This window comes from Tachypleus tridentatus, chromosome 2, assembly GCF_004210375.1.
Source record: "Tachypleus tridentatus isolate NWPU-2018 chromosome 2, ASM421037v1, whole genome shotgun sequence".
NCBI classification, from domain to species: Eukaryota; Metazoa; Arthropoda; class Merostomata; order Xiphosura; family Limulidae; genus Tachypleus; species Tachypleus tridentatus.
Window position 1 is genome coordinate 87,993,686 of NC_134826.1, and position 23,887 is coordinate 88,017,572.

General features: G+C 34.7%; 1 protein-coding gene across 1 annotated transcript in view; it reads left to right on the top strand.

Annotated features, from left to right (window-relative positions):
* LOC143244434 (glutamate receptor ionotropic, NMDA 2B-like) overlaps nt 1-23,887 on the top strand; it is a 135,882-nt gene that overhangs the window by 74,224 nt on the left and 37,771 nt on the right. The window contains exons 4-7 of the mRNA XM_076489081.1: nt 2,335-2,516; nt 5,401-5,651; nt 17,350-17,533; nt 20,324-20,450. Coding sequence (XP_076345196.1) covers nt 2,335-2,516; nt 5,401-5,651; nt 17,350-17,533; nt 20,324-20,450 — 744 coding nt within the window. The remainder of the gene's footprint in view (nt 1-2,334; nt 2,517-5,400; nt 5,652-17,349; nt 17,534-20,323; nt 20,451-23,887) is intronic.

Here is a 23,887-nt window from a genome sequence, read left to right on the forward strand (position 1 = left end):
TTCAAATAACACCTTTTTATTTCCGATAACACCACCAAATTTTAAATAAAAGTGTTTCTGAGAACATTTGTATGGAAAATGTTTTTTATAACATTTTGTTTAGAGTAAACACCTGGTTTATTGATAATACCATGTTTTGGATAACACCTTATTCATGGATAATACCATGTTTTGGATAACACGCTATTCATGGATGACACCATGTTTTGGATAACACCTTGTTTGTAGATAGTACCGTGTTTGGGATAACACTTTGTTTACAGATGATACCATGATTTGGATAACACGTTGTTTCTTTCCCTTCAGTTTATACTTCGAATAATATTTCTACTTGAAGATGAAACTTTGGCCAATAACTCAAACGCAAGAGGGCACGCCATGTCTATTTACAATATTTTATTAATTCGTATTAAACGTTAAATCATTCATAATGTAAACATTTCTTGATCACTTTGTACCAATATAATCTAAAACCGGCCTCTATTCTCAAGTATATAAAATTTCTAGGCTATTTGTAATCTGTAATGTTGGTGTTAAGGTACAATTAATGTAATATTTAATTGGAAATAATTAAATTATGATTACATCTTAGTATTTCCGGTTACCATAACAATAATTTTAAATTATCATTACATCTTAGTATTTCAGGCTACCATAACAATAATTTTAAATTATGATTACATCTTAGTATTTCAAGCTACCATAACAATAATTTTAAATTATGATTACATCTTAGTATTTCAGGCTACCATAACAATAATTTTAAATTATGATTACATCTTAGTATTTCAGGCTACCATAACAATAATTTTAAATTATGATTACATCTTAGTATTTCAGGCTACCATAACAATAATTTTCATTATAAGTGTGTTTATTTTCATATCTTCAAAAATGCATCAACTTCTAAACTATCGTGCACATTGAAACACATACACGACTGTTGTTGTTGCACTTCTCACGAATGTGATTAAATTTCATAATAATAAATGATAGCATCGCTCGTATTCACGTATAAATCTATAAACTGGTTTAATAGCTATATTTGTTGCTGGTGAGATATATATATATATATACATCAGAAGTTGAGATAATTATGTACTAATTACGGTAGTTAGTTGAAGTAGTTAACTTCCTCGCTTCTGATAATGATATAGAAAGAAACACCGTAAACTATATTTTAGTGCTAATTTTCTCTGTGTTTTCTTTTTCATGTTTCATCACTACAATACCATTGGATAAGAATCAGGTAAGTTTTGGTATTATCATTTTCACATTGTAACGTATTTACTAATTCTTTACTTGTCGTAGAATGATTTAAAACATTTTTTTTATCTATATAAATCCCGGTAATCCTTAATTAGGCTTAAGGATTTCGGAGCTAGCGAGGAGGGTTCGAATCTGTGCTATTTCACAAAATATTCCCCTTGTTTTAAATTTTGCGTGCATTATAAGTATGGCAATCATTGTTTTAGCATAAATGGTAATGCGCTGGTAATTGTTTCCCTTTATTCTAGTAAACAGTTAAAAATTAGGGACTGTGGCATATAGTCTTACGTTGATAAAATACAAGGCCAGATAATCTTAGTAGCTTTACCATAGATACAAAAACACACTCGGTACATCAACTACTTACAGTTCTTTCACCAAGAAAGTGCCTGGTTCTCAGTTATTTATTTTCTATACAGTAAAGGATTCCTTGATGAAATAGCTTCAATTATTTCTTGCACTATACCAAGAAGTACAATAATGTTTTTATTTATTAACGAGAAATTCATGTTAATAAACCATTGAGGACTAAGAGTGCATCACAAAGAAAAAATACGATAATTGCAAATAAAGGACAAACATTAAATCACGATTAAAGAAACAGAATATTCTGGATAAAAGATACGCACTTAAATCCCTATTAAATAAATACGATAATCTCCACTAAAGGAAGGTATTTATTTTGTTAGGGTTTCTTATTGGTATTTCGTGAATATTTCAGTTCACCTTGTCTCTAAGTATAAAAAATGAGCGTCATAGTCAATGATTACTTGTTACTTGTTGATGGTTACGTTTGGTTATAGTCCATGGTTAGTTCGCAAGTCCACAAAAGATAAACTCTTTCCCTCTTTTCTTGAAACAATAAATTTATTAGACATTATGTTTGTCACACTTGATTACAGGTTAGGTTAGAATAGGAACATTAATACATTTGTCGTGCATTGGGATAGGCTAGGTTGGTATTAGGGTATTAATACATTTCACATATTTGATGATAGGTTAGTTTAGATTTAGAGCATCAGTGTGTTTTGACATATATGATATTAGGTTGTTGATTCTTTCTAGCAAGTCTCAGATTCCCTCATCCTGCAGCTAGCATCCTCTGTTAAGCATCAATCAGCAGCCATGTTAAGTATCATGAAGAGATACTTATGGCACCATTTTTCCATCCTAACAACAATGATCGGCGGACACGACGACTTCATCAGAGCTGTCCGAAACCACGTTTTGGACAGCACAGATTTTAAGTAAGTTTACAGTAGAACCTTCAACCGCCAGAAAAGTTTACTGAAGGTATGCCTTTCTTTAAGTAAGTCGCCGGTGAATAAATCGTTTGTTTGTTTGTTGAATTTCGTCCAAAACTACTCAAATAATATCTGTGCCAGCTGCTCATAATTTTCAAGTGATACACTAAAGGAAAGGCAACTAGCCTTCATCACTCATCTTCATCATCTTTTGAGCTACTCTTTACAAGCAAAGTAGGATTGACTGTAACATTATAATACTTCCACGGCTGAAAGGACGAGTATATCTGGCACTGGGTTTTGATCCTTCAATCTCAGATTGCGAGTCGAACATTTTTAAGTCCACCAGGCAATGCAAGTCCCGCCAGTAAAACCTCAGTAAGTTTTTACTCACCGTATGCGTTTCATTTAGTACGTCTTTAGTAAAACATTGGTAAAGTTTACTCAGTTAATACCAATCGTTTAGTAATTCCTCAATGAGAACTCGGTAAGTTTTACACAAGATACGTGAGTTATAATTAAATTATTGTGTTAATAATAATTAAGTACGTGCTCCGGCTATAGCCCGAAATGTTTTGTACTTTTTAAAGTATTAAAGTAACAAAGAAATTACAAGTTTTAAGTCAGTGTTATTCAAATTCGTCTTGAAATTGGTATGTGTTTAAAGTAAGTTTTTACTGTAACAAAGCGTCTAGACTTGTAAAAGAAAAAGATGAGCTATCCAGTTTATGGATCCATATGATCCACTTTCACACGACACATAAAGCAGTGTCGCTTCAAATTTTTTTAAATTTGTTCAAGAAATTGATTGTTGAATACATAATCATAATTACAAATGTCTTATAAAAAGGTCTTGGATATTCTTATGATGATATGATAAGCTATTGTGGTTTATCTTCGTGACTTGCAGAAAAATGTCACGAAACTTTGAGTTTGATCTTAAGCTATGGTTTCAATTGGCGTAATATTCAAACTAAATAAAATGTTACTGGCGCACTATGAATATATTATTAACTGTGTTTGGTGTCATCTTTATCAAGAGACTCGGAACGAGCGTGGCCAGTGATTAGCAAGACCGGATTGTAAATTACCAGACTCGGGTTTGGATCCCTTGCCACAAAAACTCTCTCTGCGCTCTGGGAAGTGCCAAATTAAGTAACAGTTGAAATTAATTATTCAGTCAGATAAATGTGGCCCCGGCATGGCCAGGTGGTTAAGGCACTCGACGGCCTGGCATGGCCAGATGGTTAAGGCACTCGACGGCCCGGCATGGTCAGGTGGTTAAGGCACTCGACGGCCCGGCATGGCCAGGTGGTTAAGGCATTCGATTTGTAATCCGAGGGTGGCGGGTTCGAATCCCCGTCACACCAAACATGCTCACCCTTTAATCCATGAGTGCGTTATTATGTGACGGTCAATCCCACTATTCGTTGGTAAAAGATTAGCCCAAGAGTTGGCGGTGCGTAGTAATGACTAGCTACCTTCCCTCAAGTCTTACACTACAAAATTAGGGACGGCTAACGCAGATAGCCCTCGTGTAGCTTTGCGCGAAATTCATAAACAAACAAAGAAACAGATAAATGTAACAAAAGATTTAGCGATGGGAACTGTGATTAGTTGCCTTCCCTTTATTGTATCAATTCAAAAGAAAAGTTGGCTATGCACAGATAGCACTCGTGTAGCTTTGCGCGAAATTCAAACCAAAATAAACCAATCTCTTCTTCCTTTATTTCTTTTTCTAATATTTGTTAAGTGCATTCTAGCCATTGTTCTTGGTGAATTCCAGAAGACCGTTTATTTGTCTTTTGGAACTCTTTTCGGGTTTTCAAAAATTCTAATTGAAAAAGAAACACGATGAGTCCCTAACAAGGTTTAAATAATCAACATTAAAAAGTCTTTATCGGCCCTTTTGTGTTGAATTGATGTCTCTGAAAGAAAATGGCTGTTTAAAATAACTATAAGGTTTCTACAGTAAACTTTCACATGAGTTCCATTTATTAAGATATTACAGCAAAGTCGTTAAAATCTAGAATTCCACAGCTGTTTGACTTCAGGCTTGATGAGCATTGTTATTCAAGGAAACACAAAAATAACATAATCGTGGTAGAAAATTCATTGTTCCGTCTTAGTATATCTTCAGTTATTCTTCTGTAAGTTGAATCTCAGAGATTCAGTTAGATGTCTATTAGTTTTCTAAGGTTAAAGCAAATTTTGTGACATATATGTTTCCTTAGAGAGGTGAAACTCCTTAACTTAGGAGATTATTAATTGTTTATACACCTCCACTTTAGGTTGAAAGGGCTACGGAGACATCATGAAAAAATAGATGTCGCTGGCATGCACCTTTTATATTTTTACCAATTTATAAGTGTCTATACACGCACAGAGTTGAATGTGACGTTTCAGTCAAAACAAAAGTATGTTGGCTTTTCTTTTGTATTCATTTATCAAAGTATAAATATAAAGGGGTTACAATGGTCCAAGACGTCAAACTTAGCTATTAGATATGTATGAGTCTTGTCAAAATATTTTATTTGCTCATAATTCGAAACACAAAGGGAATGAGGAAATTTCCTTTAGTATCGATTTATATCATCTGAACCGTAAAGACTCCTTTGTTCCAATGAGATTTCATCCTCTGTTAAGCAGAAACTGTTGAAATCTGTGTCATTCTTTTCCTTCACACTGCTGTTGGAATGCACTGATTAAGCTCATGTCGTTTTTACAGCACTGTTCCTACTAGACTGTATGGGAATTAGTTCACTAAGGGGTCATCTTTGGATTAAATAGATATTATATTTTTGTTCATCACCGTGATCGCTACATAATGACAGATCTTTAAAAATTAAAAAAGAAAACGTATCGAACTTTGGGTCACATTTTCCAGGTACGACATCGTAGATGTAGTTGTCATTAAAAAGAAGAAACGACGAGAAATAGCCGAGGAGATCGCGTTTCTCAAGCACAACGAAGTTCGCGTGATCCTGCTGTACTCAACCAAGGAAGAAGGGGCTGAAATAATGGGAGCTGCTAACGAGCTGGGTATAACTGGTAAAAATTACGTCTGGATTGTCACACAGTCTGTTTTCGGCACAGCTGAAAATAATGCTCCGTCGGAGTTCCCTGTCGGGATGCTAGGTAAGCTAAAAATGATTCCAAGACTAATTTGTTTTGTTAGAAGCTGTTATGTGTTTATTTGAGTGTTAGGTGAGTCAAAAGTAATTCTAAAACTGGCTTGTTTCGTGGGAGAATGTAGACTGGTCAGCGTTTTGTCAGGTTATGTGAACTACACTTTTAGTTTAACCTCGTAGGATTTACTGACGAAGACTGTAACATAATCTATTCATTTGATTAATCCTATGACGATAGTGCTAGGGTGCTAGGCCTATTATAGCTTTTACCACTGCATTTATTATCTAGTCTTTATGATGAAAATGTCCAGGGGACTGTATAAAGAATGCATTGTTAAAATTATAATAGGTCTAATACTAATGTCTTATGACATGTGTGATTAACTATAATAATACTTCGACAACTTGGAAAGCACGTTCACACACCGTAACAGTTGGTATTAATCCATTTGTTTGGTCAAGAAGTGCCAGCGAAAGATGTCAAAAAAAGCTGCAGTGAAAGCCAACATGTGTAAGAAAGTTACCTTGACAACCTCGTGACAGAGTGTAGGATAGTTATCTTTATAACGTATGTGACATGTCTGGGAATAGTTACCTTAACAATCTTTTTACAGTAAAAAAGTAGTTATTCTTTCGTGACTTTGCAGTATTTGTACTTGACAGAGACACAATCTTAGTGAATCAATATTATACAGCAAATGACCAAACACGTGATGTATTACAAGTGTTCCTTTTCTTAAGGATTTTTTTGCGTTTGAAAACATCAAGTTATTAGCAGTTTCTTCAGAAGATAATACTTTAATTAAGTGTGTACAGAGTTTCAGTACTTTTTGCTGAAACGCTTTTGAAGCCTCATTGCTTCGATAAAGTTGATGTCTCCATGTCTGGTCATGCACTACCTGACGACCGTGAGTTTTGACAATAGCCCTGCAATGTAGTTTCCATTGCAAAATGCTTCTTTGTAACTTTCACATTCAAAGCACACCGTTCTTCTCTGCCGGCTTTCCATAATCAGCCCAGTGTACAAGAAATATTATTTACCATTTCACTTTTTAGCAGCCCAATCGCACACAAATCCATAGGCGCTTGAAACGATATGTCTCTATAACAAATACCATAATTATTCGATTTATTTTTCTAGTTGATTGGGGTATGCGACAGTTGAAAGGATATGTTTTAAAAGTAACACTTACGTCTTTGTAATGTGTGTCCCATTTCTAAATACAGATCATTTTTGATTATGTTGTGGTCTCCTTGAGCACGTGGGCGGCATTTGCCACTAACTTTTGTGCTCATGGATTCTCATTTATTTCAAGACGCTGCTCTTTTTTTATCATTCTGAGATATAATTTGTTTCAGGTTTCTTTCTAGATGGTCCTGATACCCAAATTGATTCATAGTCCTTTGTTTTTCAATGTCGCTAGATACAAGAAATACCGCTATCTTGGAAATTTTAAGTCCCTGATCTGAACATATCTTTATGGTCTCAGTGTATGTATATTTTTCAACTCAAAAATGATCAATTTCCGGTGACGTCACACTACCCACACAATGGTTTTTAATTTTTAGAGTTTACTTCTGATACATGCCTTTTCACCGCTACGTTATATTGGCTTTGGTTGTCACGTAACTTGGTGGTTTGCTTATGTAAATTCGTTTTAATATAACAAAATCAATTTACTGGACTCGTAAGTCCATTGTTGTTATGAGATACGAAAATAAATTATGACACCCAGGTTTTTTAGCTCGTCCATGAAGCCCCGTGTAGACATGTCCATTTCTAGAGGTTATTCTAACTCGTGGCAGATAAACATATAGCTTAATATATACCGTTTTCTATGACGTGTTTCAACTTCTTTCTGCGTCTAAAAAAGGCCGTTACTTAGACTTTCTAAACACGATTACATTTCACCAGTGTCACACTGTCTATATAACGTCAAACAATATTGATATGTACTTATGGTGCACTCCATTTCACTGTAACTTTACATCGGCTGTGATTTTTCACGTGACTTGTTGGCTTGCACATTCAAAATCGTTCTCTTACAAAGTATCCATGACCAAACTATCTAAAACGACGTCTCGTTCGTTCACTAACGCACTGTTCTATACCGACAAAAGTGACGTATAAAATATTTCTGTGCTTATAAACAAACAACCTGAACGTCTTCTTACCTTATTTGGATAACCTCAGCACGTGAACATACTGTGACAGAGAGTACAAAAATTGTATGTAAAAAAAACTTTGAAAATAGCATTACACACGCATGAAGGAACATATCATAGTAGTATAAATTGTAAGTTTTAATGTTTTCACGCTTTTGCTTCTCAGTGGCACAGTGGTACGTTTGCGAACTTATGATGCTAAAAACCGGGTTTCAACACCCGTTATTGGCGCCGCACAACAGCCTACTGTGTAGTTGTGTGTGCTTAATAGAAAACAAACAAAATTCACAATTATCATCCAAGTATTGTTTATCTATTGGTTTTGTTTTTAGTAATGGAAGTAATACCTTGCATAGCATTATTTAAAACATTTAATTCGTTGTTTGTTATGACTCATTCTGAGACGTTTTAATATTTTTGTTTAAACTAACTATTAGTATTGCCTTAACGTATACAGTTTAAAGACGACTTAATCTTTGTTTTAAACAAAATGGCCTCCAGCGGCACAGCTCTACATGTTTGCGGACTCACGCCGTTAGAAACCGAGTTTCGATATATGTGGTGGGCAAAGCATAGATAGCCCATTGTGTAGCTTTGTGCTTAATTTAAATTAATCAATTAAACTAAATACTGACTTTAACCGAATGTACACAGTGTTAAAATGTGTTAATCTTTGTTTAAGCTAAGTATGGTTTGGTTTGTTTTGAATTTCGCACAAAGCTACTCAAGGGCTATCTGCGCTAGCCGTTCCTAATTTAGTAGTATAATACTGGAGGATAGGTAGCCAGTCATCACCACCCACCGCTAACTTTTGAGCTACTCTTTTACCAACGAATAGTGGGATTGAGCGAAATATTATAACGACCCCACGGCTGAAAGGGCGAACATGTTTGGTGCGAATGGATTCGAATCCGTGACCCTCAGATTACGAGACGAGTGTCTTAACCACCTGGCCATGCTGGGCCTAAACTAAGTATGAAACCTTATAATAATATACACCATTTTAAAATGTTTAATTGTCACATGATAGTCATACAACCATACAACATTCTTTCCATTTTTGACCTCATCAATACAGCTAATTTTGAGGTTAACTTGAAAATTCTAAGAGATTTACCCAGTCATGATTAGAGTTAATTAAAACTGTTAATACAATAATAATAATACATTTCATATTGATTAGATGGTTTTTCATATTATGCTCCGCGGAGCCCTTGGGCTCCGCCATAGTTATCTGGGGCTCCGCTAGGAAATTTTAAAATATTTATATTTTTTCCTAAAATTATATACTTTTATAATATAAAATATACTTTTAATATAACACGTTTATCGCGTATTGGACCTTTTAATATTTTATTCTGCCTAGCACCAGACGATTTTATTTAACTTAGAGGAAGTTCTCGCGGTGAAAGTGTTAAAACAATCTCAGCTAACTTCGACAGTGGCACCATTGATTGCTTGTATATATGGCACCATCTCAAGATCGCATGCGTCACTGGAGATGCAAGATAGCCTAGTAATTTCCCATTAAACATTGGTCAATCTTGGATTGTGATGCCAACTGTCTTTTAAAAACTAGATCTAAATCTCGAACGAAATAAAACATGACGTCATAGCTAAAACTTTGTTCATAGTTCAAATTTGAAGCATTGTAATGCAATTAGATTCAGTATCAGTTGTTTCAATTTCAAAGTAAATGTATATGAAGTATAATTATATTTATGACAATTATAATTGGTAATTGTTAGGTTAGGTTAGATTCGTTGCAGTTTAATGAGACAAACTTGGTACCAATTAGCTCTATGACGTCATACGCCCGCATAACTTCATATTTAATTTCTTTCGAGATTTAGATGCATGTCAGATCTGATTTAATATTTTATTTGGCTTAAAAACTTCTGTTAAAATTTAAAAAAATGTAAAAATAATATGTTACCTTTAGAAATAATAACAGGTCACCCTTTTCTTTCAGAAAAATGTATTATTCTAGTGGCCTAGCCTTTTTTGCACAAATTGTTATTTTTAACTTTGTTATGGCAACACTGATATTCAGGTCAGCATGTCATTGTATGATGGTAAAACTCAAGTGCTTGAACGGGTTTTCATTAAGAAGCTATTTTGTGTCCGTGAAAATACTTTTGAAGTGCCAAAGATATAAGAGTATGTTTTTAGATAAATTAATAATTAGTTGTCACCCTTATAATGGATAAGTGGCTGAAAGCAGTAATAAATCAGATACGAGTAGAAAATCTTCCTAGGCCTAATACGAATTTATTGGCGTTATCGTCGTGTGCAAGCACTTGAACTCAGAATGATACAAGAACTACTGAAACAAGAAAGATGAAAGTTTTATTGAATATGGTTTTACATGGACAGGTAATGAAGATAGACCGAGTGAGTTGTGTGTTGAATACGGTACAGTGTTGAGTAACAATAGTTTGCATCGAGCAAAGCTAAAACGGCATCTAGAACCAAACACTCCTGATTAAAAAATCTAACTTCCGAGTATTTCAAAAGAAAGTGTTTACAATTAAATACAAGGAAAGCTACATTTTGTTTGTTTGTTCATCAGGACAAGAAAGGTGCTCTTATTGTTTCATATCGTGTTAGTTACCGTATTGCAAAAGCAGGTGAAGCTCATAGAATTACAGAAGATTTGATAAAGCCATGCGCAAAAGATTTGATAGAGTGCACAATTGATGAGAAATTTCTTAAAAACATTAACTCTGTGTCTCTTTCTGACAAATTGGTTTCTAGAAGAATCAAGGATATGTCAGCAAATTGCTTTACGTAGTTAACAAGGCGAGTAAAAGGAGTCCAACTTTTTCTCAACAGATGTCGCAGGTTATGTGATGTTGCCTGTGTTTGTTCGCTATATTCACGAAGCTAATTTTGAAGAAGACATGCTAATTTGCAAACCTTTGCCTACTCAAACAACAGGCGAAGAAATATTTAAACTGATCGATTTATTTATGGAAGAACACAATATCCAATGGCAGCTTTGGTCAAGTATTTGCACTGATGGAGCTGCAGCTATGATTGGAAAATTTTCAGACGCAGTGGCACACATAAAAAAGAAAAACCCTGACATCGAGAGTATCCAGTGCTGTCTTTATCGTCATGCACTTGCAATGAAACGAATGCCAGAAGATTTAAAAGAGGTATTGGGTGATGTCATAAAAATAGTTAATTCTATAAAATCAAGACCACTCAATGCGAGGATCTTCAGTTTAGTCTGTAAGGATATGGGAAGTTTGCATATACAGTTGCTGCTTCATACTGAAGTTCGATGGCTTTCTCGGGGAAAATTGCTTGCTCGGTTTTACGAACTGCGTGAGGAGATAGGTTTCTTTTTATCTGAATGCCATTTTGAACTTGCATACACATCAAGGGAAAAATGCTGTATAAAAAAATGGGTTACATTTCGGACGTATTTGTCTATCTAAATGAAGTGAATATTGCAATGCAGGGTACCATGGTAATGTACTTCAAAGCTCAGGGTAAAATGGAAGCGCTTCAACGTAAGCTAAAGTTTTGGGGTTAATTTATACTTATGAAAGAACGTGATTGCTTTGTAAATCTCAGTTGTTTGTTGTTTTTTTACTTATGAATGAAATTTACTTGTATGAAGATGCAGAATGATTCCTCATTTAGAAAAATTACTGTGGATTCAAAGTCTCTTTGTTGATTCTGTAAATACCAACGACATGCCTTTGAAAGAGAAAGAACAGCTTATAGAAATTTCAGTTAATTCCACCCTAAAAACAAAATTTTAGTAGAAAAAAAATTACACAATTTGGGATTCAAATGGCCATGGAATACTCTGAAATAAGTAACAGAGCTTTGAAATTTTTGTTGCATTTTCCAACAACATATCTTTGTGAGCAAACGTTTTCACTGTATACAACTACAAAGACCAAATTTAAAAAGAGACTAAGTATTGAAGATGATTTGCGCTTACCGGTAACAACAAAAACTCCAAGTATTGAAGTCCTTTGTGAATAAAAGCAAGCCCATCCGAGCCACCAGTAAATAAATAAGTACACTGTACCTTTACTGATACAAATTTTGCAAACAGAAATTTTTGAACAAGTAAGTAGAAGTAAAAATCTTTCTTTAAATATTGATATTTTAAATAACTTTATATTCTAAACACTTAAAGCACACTGGTGCTAGTGACCTATTATTTCCATTTTTAGTGTATTTATTCATTAGTGACTCCGGAATGAATTTTCTTTCTGATGTGAAGCATCGCAGGTTTAAATGTTTGGGAACCTCTGGCTCAGAACACCACAGTAGCATTTTTACTACGCTCACATTCGTATTAACACTGTTTGTTTTCTTTAAGCTCACTGAGCTATTTGCGCTGTGCCCAAGGCAGGAATCGAACCCCAAGTTTAAGATCATAATCCATAAAGCTTCCCGTTGAGCTATAAAGGGACACTTACTACTTTAGCATCATTCACCGAAAGCTATCTACCGAAAACACCACTATTAATAAAACTCGCTGCGTCCGTAAACTTCAGTGAGTGGGAAACTGTCACCGTCAATGATTACTGGTTTAAATCCCGTATAGGCGACATTATGATTAAGAATGGCTGCCCTAGGGAAGTGAACTAAAAACAAATCTATATTCTCAAAGTGGAATTTTGCGACGCTTTGGATTTCTAACGCAGGAAATGGACTAAGCAGGATGGAGAACAAACCAATGTTTTCAGTGAAGAAAACAAAAACAAAATCGATGTTTTAAAGAAGTCCATTAAATGTACTAAACGAGATGGAGTACAAACCAATAGTCATCACTACTCACCGACAACTCTTGGGTTACCTTTTTACCAACAAAAAGTGGGGTTGACTGACACTTTTTTGACAGCCCCCACGGCTGAACTGGTGAGCATGTTTGGTGGAACGGGGATCGAACACGCGACTGCGAGTTAAGCGCCCTCTAACCACTTGGACAATGCCGGGCCTCCGCTCCTGTAGTCTACATAATAACACATCTTCTACTAACTCTGTTTATGTCGTTGGTATTCCTCCATTTTCGACTATAATAATGATCATTTAACTCCGTGCGAAAGTCATGAATCTCATCAGGAAGTTATATGAAGTCATATTTTTTAGATATTTCAGACATCATGAGCTGAACAAGCATAGAAATAATTGACCATTTTAAGCAGTCATTATATACATGATGTGATTGGTTATTTGTTAGACAGCCATCTGCCGAGACTGGCAGGAAACAAAAAGAACAATTGATTGCAATGTATGTGGACTTACAACGCTAGAAACCGAGTTTCGATACGCGCGGGGGAGGGCAGAATGCAGATAACCCATTGTATAGCTTTGTGCTCAACTACAACCAAACAAACCATCTGTGCTAAAAGACGGAGATACATTAGGCATAGGCAGGAAGAAATGGTTTCTTGGTACTGCTTTCAAGTAACGAGCTAAGAAAGAAAGTACCACTAAATTAACTGATTCGGTTACTTCACTCGTGTTTAATTAAGTACGTAGACTGATGTGCAAAGATATGGTTTAATGCTTTATTATGAATAATGAAATAAGTCTCACCGTCTAAAGCATGGTACAAATTAAATAGTTTTGATTCGAATTTACTTACTAGTTAAAAGCATTATTTTATTACAAATTACAACAGGCATGGCGGTTAAAGTTATATTTTATTTAAATACTAGAACCTAATACACCATTAAATCTTGTGTTCTTTATCCCACCAGTAATCGGAACGTCATATCTCTTCTTGAAACTAATCTCACTTACTGCTGAAGCTTTAACTTGGGATATAATATGTCCATTCTTATTGAACGAGGAACAGTTTTATGGTAAGTCTCTTAAACAAAACGTCAAACATTTATTTCTATAATGAATGAACGAGTTCCACTTAATATCTGATTATGCACTTTCGTTTCAAATATCGATTTACTGGACCGGCGCGGCAGCGTTTGGTATCTTTAAGATGAGAAAATTACACGTGTTTTAGTTACGTTTAAAACATAATCGCTCGAGTTACACATTAGATGAAAATACGATAACAAAATATTAAAGTGGAAGATTTAACTAGTATAACTTATCAGATGTCAGTCATCATAAGTTTAAGCTTATAGACTGTAACATCATAACATTTACTTGTTGTGAAACTAAAGAAAATAGCAGATATTTCTATATTTAGAGGTATGTGTGTGTTATTTTGTATTTGTTTTTCTTATACCAAAGCCGCATCGGGCTATTTGCTGTGTCCACCGAACTTCTGAATTTAGAGTTGTAAATCCGTAGACTTACCACTCTACCAGTGAGAGACAAATAAAGGGGGAGTGGCACAAATTAATTCAGCCATCTATTATTGCCCATTTGTTTTTTAGTTTACGTCCAACCATCTCACTCTGTTCTTGTGTCCACCCTCACTCCCAGTGACAAAGCGGTATGTATAGAGTAGGTTTCAATACGAGTAGTGGGCAGACCATAGAGAGCCCATTGTGAAGCTTTGTGCTTAATTTCAAGGAAACAAACTGCTCTTCTAGACTTGGTAGTTAGGGCAGTCGATTCGCAATCTGCGGGTCACGGGTTCGAAACCCTTATATAAACATGCTTGCGTTTTCTACCGTGGATGCGTTGTAATGTTACAGTCAATGACACTATTCGTTGATAAAAGAATTGGTTGTGGATGGTTCTGACCTTCCCTCTAGTCTAGATATTGCAGACAGTCTTCCTGTTGCTTTATACAGAATTAAACAAACAAGTTATATTATTATCTAGTTTTGCTACCTCATCTAATCATTCGGTTATCAACAATAAAACCAACTAAATTTCATCTGCTTTCTTATTCGCTGTTTGATAGATCAGTAGTATGATGGCTTATAATGCTAAAACTCAGGCTTCGATACCAACAGTGGGCTCAACGTATATAGCCAGTTGTGTATGTTTGTACTTAACGTCTGAACAGAGTTTTCTATCTAACTGGTTAACAGCTAAAATTACGACCTTTCTCCGTCAGTTCTTCTGTTATATACAGACTCACTTCATCATGGTTCATAGCCAAAATTAATAAAAATTAAGGAAACTTTGTTAATCGCCGATCAACAACAAAAACATTTTTCTGCGACTAGAGAAAAAAACACATGTTTCTGAGTGGTTTGACGATACTGATTCTAAATATCATGTTGGAACTTATTTATCACATCTAGTTTTTCGCGTTACGATAGATTTATTTAAAATTTTCTTATGTACAGTGAAAATAACAACTCTTTCTTTTATAACTTTATTTATTTATTGAAAACTGCATTGAGGAATGTATTATCTGTTTGCTTAGATAAGTTTCTTTCATACTCATAACATGTGCTTTGTGTTCCAATTGTGCAAATCTACAGCTTTCAAACTAACTGTAATGGGGTCGATAAAAAGTTTCCTTTAGTTTGGATGATGTTCTGCACTTAATGCATCAGTATTTGAACAGAAAGCAAAGTATTTTGTATACCGCAGTGAAACTTTGTAGCACGACTTTCGTGGTGATAAATTGATAACTGATAAATTGAAACTGTTGTTCCTGGAGACAATAAATTTCATTGGTGTAAACGGGAGCCAAGAAGTACCCTATGTTTCTTTGACAAGTCACAAATCAGATCATTTAGTCTTCTTGTGTGATCAGATAAGGCAGTTTATATTGAGGTAATACAGGAATAGAACTATTAGATGAAAATGGTTCATTGTCTTCTTCACAGGATAACTCTTCTGTTTCCTAATTTGCTGGGGACTGTGGTACTGGAAGATTATCCACATGAGGTTCTGGTTTTATTGCAGATGCAATATCTGGATAGTTAATGTATTGTTTAGTTTTGCCTGAATATCCAGAAACATTAGTCATACAAAACTAACAGCCACCTAGATAATATTTGGGTTTTGGTCATATCATGGGAACTGTAAATGACATACTCGCTTTCTTCTTATTCAGCTACTATATCAAGCTAAATATGAAAAACTGTGCAACACACGCGTAGGGCCCATATGTTTTTTTTTTCTTATTCACCAATTTTGCAGCCAAAATAGTGATAGTACACTACCATTACTTTAAGTGTAATGTTCTTCCTTCGTGAAACCGTAATATATTTTCCATAACTGTAACAGAAACTGTTTGGGTGATGTCTGCTTGAACTGGAGGTAAACAGAATTTCAAATGATTTTCTAAAAAAATATATAAAATAAATATGTTTAGAGAACTAGAACTTAAAATATTTTAAAAGTAAAGCTTTGTAGAATTTAATTATATATATATCGTAGGAATGATGTGAGGAAGAAGACCGGACTTTGTTTTGACTGTGCGTAAAGTGAGGCAAAGTGACCAACTGAGTGAATGAGAGGCAGCTGAGAAAAAGGCGTCCGATTCCGCCCTATTTATGCTCAGTCAAGGGACCTCTCGAATATTCTAGCAAACTGAGCACATGAGGGTTTTTGTGCTTCCAAGGTGGAGCAGATGAGCGTAAAAATAAAGCAAAAGTGGTGCAATTTGCTATTATTATATCGAGAACAAATAGCATATATAAACAATATATTTGGAACTTTACTCCAATATAATACAGTTAATGTTTGGATTTATGAGAAGTGTATGCCTCTTACCCATTAAACTGTCCATGTAAACTACGTTTCAAAGCACATATATATTGTAAGAAGGGAATTGCAGGGAATTTCATTAGTTCTCATAAAACATAGGATTATTACAGTAAATCAAAATCTGGAAAAGATATAGTCAAATGTCAAAATTAGTACCATCAAATTCTCCTAAATCACTTGAGTTTTTTCCAGTAGCAATATTTTATTGTGTAGTGTAATTATAAAGGTACTGTTTAATTTAACCCTGTAAGTGAGGTATAAAGTTTACAATGGTATTAAATCTTAATATATAAGTCCTGTTCGTCTTATGAGTATCACATACGAATTAACAGTTTAGGTAAATGTTAATGATCTAAAATTAGCATGTATAGAAAAACGTAACTTATAGATGTATATAATATCAAACAAAAGTGTTTCACTAAAAATGCAAAATGTTTCAGTTAGAAAATGTTTAACATTATTGTTGCTGTTCTAGTTTGTAGGGAGAAAACAACAATCCGGAACGTCTCACTATGTAGATAGTATAAGTAAGAACATTGACAGGAAATATAAAAACTAAAGTAAGAACGTAGGTGGGAAATAAAAAAGTAAGAACTTAAGTAGAATATAAAAAACGGAAGTAAGAACGTAAATAGGAAATAAAAAACGGAAGTGATAACGTAGATAGAAAATAACACATACTTTGATTGGAAGTTCATACTTGTTTTAATATACACAGAAAATAGAGAGTAAAGAATGCTATTTTATGCAAAACGGGAATTTCTATGAAAGAATGGTTGAAGGAAACTACAGAGGAAATTGTCTTAATAGTTCTCAAAAACATAGGGAAACCTGGAAGAAGGGGACAATTTCCAGAACCAGACGTTTGCTCCTGCATTCCCGGCCACAACCTAAGTTAATACTTGTCTTTCTTCCTCTAGGGGTCCATTTCAACGCTACTAAGGCGCGGCTTTTGGATGAGCTCGAGCGGGCGCTGTACGTGTTCGGTTATGGCCTAGAACTTTTCCTGAACGACCCTCGAAATGTAAATAAAACCCTCTCTCCGGGTTTGGAGTGTAATGGGTCTTCTACCGAACATTGGAAGAAAGGAGAACAGTTTTTCAAGTGAGTACTGTTCAATTAGTTTGATCCCATAGACGTTAAGTGCGAAGCCGATAACTAATCAATCGCCGACATTGTAGAATTAATGTTACGTCACGTTACGGAAGCCTAAACTCATAAACTTACATCGTAGTCCAAGTTCGATACTGTTTCTTTCCTTCTTAGTGCAAAGCTTTCCAGATACAGGTAGACTGGTGCATTTGATGCATTCCTAGAACTGATTTTATATATTAACTCTTTAGCCCGTGTGACAAAATGTATGTCCTTGTTAGTGATATTTCCAGGACTGGTTCTTTAATGCCAATGGAAATAAATACATGAATACAACATAACCTCACAGTTTCTCAATAGAACATATAACCTCTGTTCTGACTACTTCTCTCCTCGTACTGAAATAATCACCTTACAGAACATATTAACGAACAACTGCTACCCCCTGAATTTTATTCAAGCCTTGACACACAAGTTCATTTCTCACAAATTTGAACCTCCAAAGGAACCATGTACTGTTGATTGATACCCATTAAGAGTGATTGTTCCTTTTTTAGGTAAACAAAGTTTCAAGTTTCATAGTGATGACACAAATTTTAAGAATAATCAAAACGCTTTGTCAACAAATTCAACTATAAATGACATTTATATCACCTTTCAAAATACAAAATATATTCCAATCTGAAGATCTATCTAAACACACACGTGGTGGCTGTAACATAAATACATTGACAAAACTATACGCCAATTACGCCTACCAACGTGTGGGAGTACCAAGCAAAGATTGGAAAAAACAAAAGCAAAAGACAATGAAATCCTCCAGTTAATAGAACTGTATTTAGATTGAATCAGAACAGATTTATTGTCAAGAAAGTTATCACAGTTATCTAAAAATGTCAAATTATTTGACTTAATGTACAGAGGAGACATTTCTGTTATCAAGACTAGCAAAGACACGAACATGCTCATGTATTGAACAGCTTTACCTATGTATGTGACCAAACACTGTTCACAACTCATTTCACAGATAGCGTTCTTAGACGTGTAAGTCATTGGTCTTAGCAAAGAACTTTGTGGGTTTGCATGAACAGGTAAGAATATACTTCAGGTTATTACAAGGTTCCTATATGATGGAGATATTCAAACCAGATCATCTGACCACTCGGTGGATACAACAGATAGTCCGATATGGCTTTGCTATAAGAAAACACACAAACACATACTGTAGTGTAAAAACAAACAAATCCCGGTTGTTTATCTGACAGTCGGTAACTTTCTAACAGTAGTCGTCAGAAGTTTTTCTAAGTCACACCTCTATCATTCTTTTATCCAATTTTACTCGAAATCTAAATGTCATAGTCGAGAAGTAAAATTAGTTCAAAGAGTTAAGAAAATGATTTAAAAACTGGTGAAAATCTAACTAGCCATTCGACTTAGTTACCAGAGAACAACACCTAAACAACAAAATAAAACAGTTCTGGTGTGTAGGTTTTTTATAAGTCCCCGAAAAATGACTTCAATTACACTTGTTATAAGATGTTATAATGAGGCCTGGATTGAGCAAAACTCGTCGTGAACTACGAATCTGATAAATATAGTATGGCTGAAATACTATTATTATATACTCTTGTAATTATTGAGAATTCCTGACGGACTAAATAAGGAATCAAGTGTTTATAAAAATGTTAGGCTTAATTCTAACTTCTTATGAGTAACCAGTTAAAACTGTGTATTAAATGATAGTTTATACAATGTACTGTTGAGATAAGAACATCTCGTATTCTTACTTTTGCTTCTGAGAGAAAGTGGAAGTTTCATAGTTAATTTATCAATAACATTTCAAAACCTACTCTGACACGGTTACACGGTAATGATCTTTAAGTGACGTCAACCTTATTCAATAACGTAATATTTTTTCTCTTTCTTCCGTTTTATAGATGCCGCCATTGTTAACATTCTATAGTTACTACTGATCTTCTGATAACCATTGGCTGTTCAGTATTGTGAGGATGATGAATACACATTTATAATAAACATGTCTTGACAGAAGTTTTTATAGTTTTTTTTTCATTATTTAACGTATATATGTATGCTTTGTTTATAACTGTCAAACAAGATGTGAAATCGAACATTTATCTCTGAATGTATCATAGGCCGTCGATAGTTCATTGTTCAATACGTGTTTGAGATTAACATGAATAACACTCAAGCTAGTCCTAACTGATTTTAACACTGAATGTGCTAGAGGTTACAGAAGGTTCATTGTATAATTCCTGTTCCAGCATGCATAACGTAAAACTCTAATCTAAAACCTGTAATGTACTGTTGAAGAAATTATCACTAAATATATTTAGATGAACTTGAAGAACCGCTCCATCTAGATGGAGATATAGAGTTCCCCACCAATAAGAATTTTTCCTCAGATTCTGTCTCAGATTAAATGATTACAAACATTAATTAGATAATTAATGAATATATTAAGTTCTGACTGTTTATTAATAAAAAGTGACTAAAATATAAGTTCTGTAGAGGAAGTCGTTTGCGGTTGTTATCCAGCGTAGTTAAGAAAAATATCTTACCACGCGAATTCACGGAGTGTATTTGTCAGACTAAAATTTTAACATTTTACAAATAGCAATTTGAATATTGTTACGAGTTTATTTAAAACCTGTTTTATTTTAAACTAGATACAATTCAGTTTGAAAAAATGCTTATGTTATTATCTCTTTAACTGTAAATATAAATATAATTATGTATGTACATATATATATATCCGTGTGTGTGTGGATATTTTTTGATAAGGTATCTTCGAAACGTCAGCATTCCCTTGAGTGACGAAGAGCCCAACTTAGAGTTCAATCCAGATGGTACGCTCAAATATGTAGAGTTGAAAGTGATGAATCTTAAAGCTCAAGGATACTGGGAAAAAGTAAGACCTGGTAACTTAATGATACTACGATAAAACCATAGGTCCTGATGCTTTATGATAGCAGAAGAAGGTAAGACCTGGTGATTTAATGATACCATGATAAAATCGTAGGTCCTGATGCTCTCTGATATCAGAAGAAAGTTAGCCCTGGTGACGTAATGGTACATTTGTTTGTTTGTTTGTTTTGGAATTTCGCACAAAGCTACTCGAGGGCTATCTGTGCTAGCCGTCCCTAATTTAGCATTGTAAGACTAGAGGGAAGGCAGCTAGTCATCACCACCCACCGCCAACTCTTGGGCTACTCTTTTACCAACGAATAGTGGGATTGACCGTCACATTATACGCCCCCACAGCTGGGAGGGCGAGCATGTTTAGCGCGACGCGGGCCCGAACCCGCGACCCTCGGATTACGAGTCGCACGCCTTACGCGCTTGGCCATGCCAGGCCTCGTAATGGTACAATAAAAAAATATTTGGTTCTTATACCCTATGACACTAGAAGAAAATAAGATTTAACAACTTATGGTATCTTGAAATAAAGTTGACAAGAATAAACAATGATGACTTACTGATGGTGGTGAACGGTAAACCCTCGTGGCTTTGTAGTGTTAGTAATACAAGTAAAAATAAGTCCTAGTGACTAGTTGATTTTGGCGAAAGATAATACATGGTGGCTTAGTTATGTTAGCAATCCTAGTAAAAAAAAATAAGTCTTGGTGGTTGGTTCATGCTGGTAAAAGTATGCCCTAGTGTCTAAGTAGTACTAATGAAAGATAAATTATACTGACTTAGTGATATTAACAAGATATAAATCTAATGCAAAACTGATACAAGTGGAAGATTAACCCTAACGGATCAGTAATACTTATGAAAGATTACCCAAATAGTTGATTGATGTTGGTCAAAGATAAACTCTGATGGCCAAATGAAGGAAAAAAAAAATTATACTTCATTTGGCCATCGGGGTTTATCTTTACCATTAAGTCTTGAGAACTTATCTTATTACAGGATTATTGCATTTATACGAATACGAACTCTTAGGTACTTCTCTTGGTATCGCAAAGTTGTTTGGACAAAGATGAATCTTGATAGTTCATTGGTTCTGGAATATTAAAGGTATGATACTGCAAGGGTACTACGAAAAGGTAGCATTTCATAACATAATAGTACTATTAAAACGTTCATGGAGATAAAATGTCCAGATGATTCGAGGGGTCTTGGAAGAGTACAAATAATGAAGTGACTTAAAGATTCTTGCAAAAGACAAGTCATGATAAATCTATGGTGCTGGCAAAAGTCACTTCTTGATGTTTGAAAAGTAAGACGAGAAGGTAAGTCATAACGAGTTAACGTCACCCCAAGAAGTTACTCAGATGCTCGACAAGAAGACAAAATATGGAGATGACCACTAAAAGACAGCAACCCTTGATCCAAAAGATATGAAGATAACCACGAAAAGACGGCAACCCTTGATCCAAAATATGGACGTTGAAAAAAAGCTATGTGAGAACAAATTTTAAAAACAAATGTTACAATGGTTTTGAGAAATAAAACACACCTTAAAAATCACGATTATTATAAAATCATTAGTTACAAAAATATCCAAATACGAGAACTAAGTTAAGCCTGAAAATCCCAGAATACCTTTTAAAAGGTTTGTCTTTTGCGCTAATTGTCTCTACTGATAGATAAGAGGGAAAGGATCTAGCCAGCACAACCCACCATCTACTCTTGGACTACTATTTTTACCAATGAATAGTGGAATTGACTGTAACATAATAACGCCTCATGGCTTAAAGAACAAGCATGTTTGGCAAAGAGGATTCGAACCCATGACCCTCAGATTGAGAGTCGAGAGCCTTAAATACCAGGTTATGCCGGTTCATTTTAAAATAATGACTCCAGACAATTTAACAAAGTCTAATGAATTATCCTAGAAAGCAAATTTAAAGCAATGAAATAATAATAACGACATGAAAAATAAGAAACCTTCAGAAGTATATTAAACTATAATCAAATCCAAACATGAAATTCGCTATATTTTATTCTCTAATTGCAAGACGCCAGTAAACTTGTTAGTTTGTGTAACTGTTAGGTCAGTTAAAGCGATTCCGTTTTATAAATTAGATTTATTTTTTCGAAGGCTGGCATGAGTGACGCGCTTCCATCTCTTATAGCCTTGGGTATTAATAAGGTGTTCAAGTAGATTTCTTCAAAATACACATTTTGTACACTTTTATACCTCTGGCTATTCGATGGGTGATTATACTGCAGCACGTGTTTTTTGAAAAATTGTCTAGAATTCCGTGGTAAACTTTATATGGAGCTCTATTTAATTTTACTAAAATGTCAGAAATAATCACTCACATCAACCTATTCATGAGAAAAACGAACTATTAGATTTATGAGTCTAAACAACGTATTCCTTCTTTAGCTGGTGCTTACATCTTATAGTACTATATTTAGAGCTGTTCTTTTACATATACTTCATTCATTTTATACATTAAATATATTTTAAAAGAGGTTAGCTGCCTTTACCTTAAACGACCCTTAAAATATTGATGGCGAAATATTTCCGATTTAAAGTACTAATAACTGAATCACTAATATTGAACTTTCAGAACAGATCAGCCCTTTAAAATCTTAGGCCTACATATAGGCTTAAAAATTTTAGCAAAGTTGTATTCTTAAGCCGGCTAGTATGGGTATTAAAACTTTAACTAAAATAAAGTACAGAATAACGTTTCGACTTTCTTAGGTCATCTTCAGGATTTGTTTGTTTGTTTGTTTTGGAATTTTGCACAAAGCTACTCGAGAGCTATTTGTGGTAGCCTTCCCTAATTTAGCAGTGTAAGACTAGAGGGAAGGCAGCTAGTCATCACCACCCACCGCCAACTCTTGGGCTACTCTTTTACCAACGAATAGTGGGATTGACCGTCACATTATAATGCCCCCACGGCTAAAAGGGCGAGCATGTTTGGCAAGACCGAGATGTAAACCCGCGACCCTCAGATTACGAGTCGCACGCCTTAACACGCTTGGCCATGCCGGGCGTCTTCAGGTTAACAAAGAGAATTTGAAACTGGCTGTAGCCACGCGCCTGTCTTAAGGACGAGAGTGTAAACGGGTACAAAATTGTAGGTGGCATCGCAGTTAGCAAAGTTCTACATTATATGCTACTAAAAGGATTATATAATATATTATTAAGCCTTTATATCGACTGAGTATAAATAAATAATTCTGAACACATCCTGACAAGAAATATTCCTTTCATTTCCTTCTTTCATCGCACTTTATTTAAGCAAGATACTTAACAAGCTGGCAAATGTGTTCCTTAGATTAGGCTTCATAGACTGTTTTCCATTTGTGTTTCCTAATGAAGTGCATAAATATAGGGTGTTTTACATAATATCAAACTTTATTATTTAAATTATATTA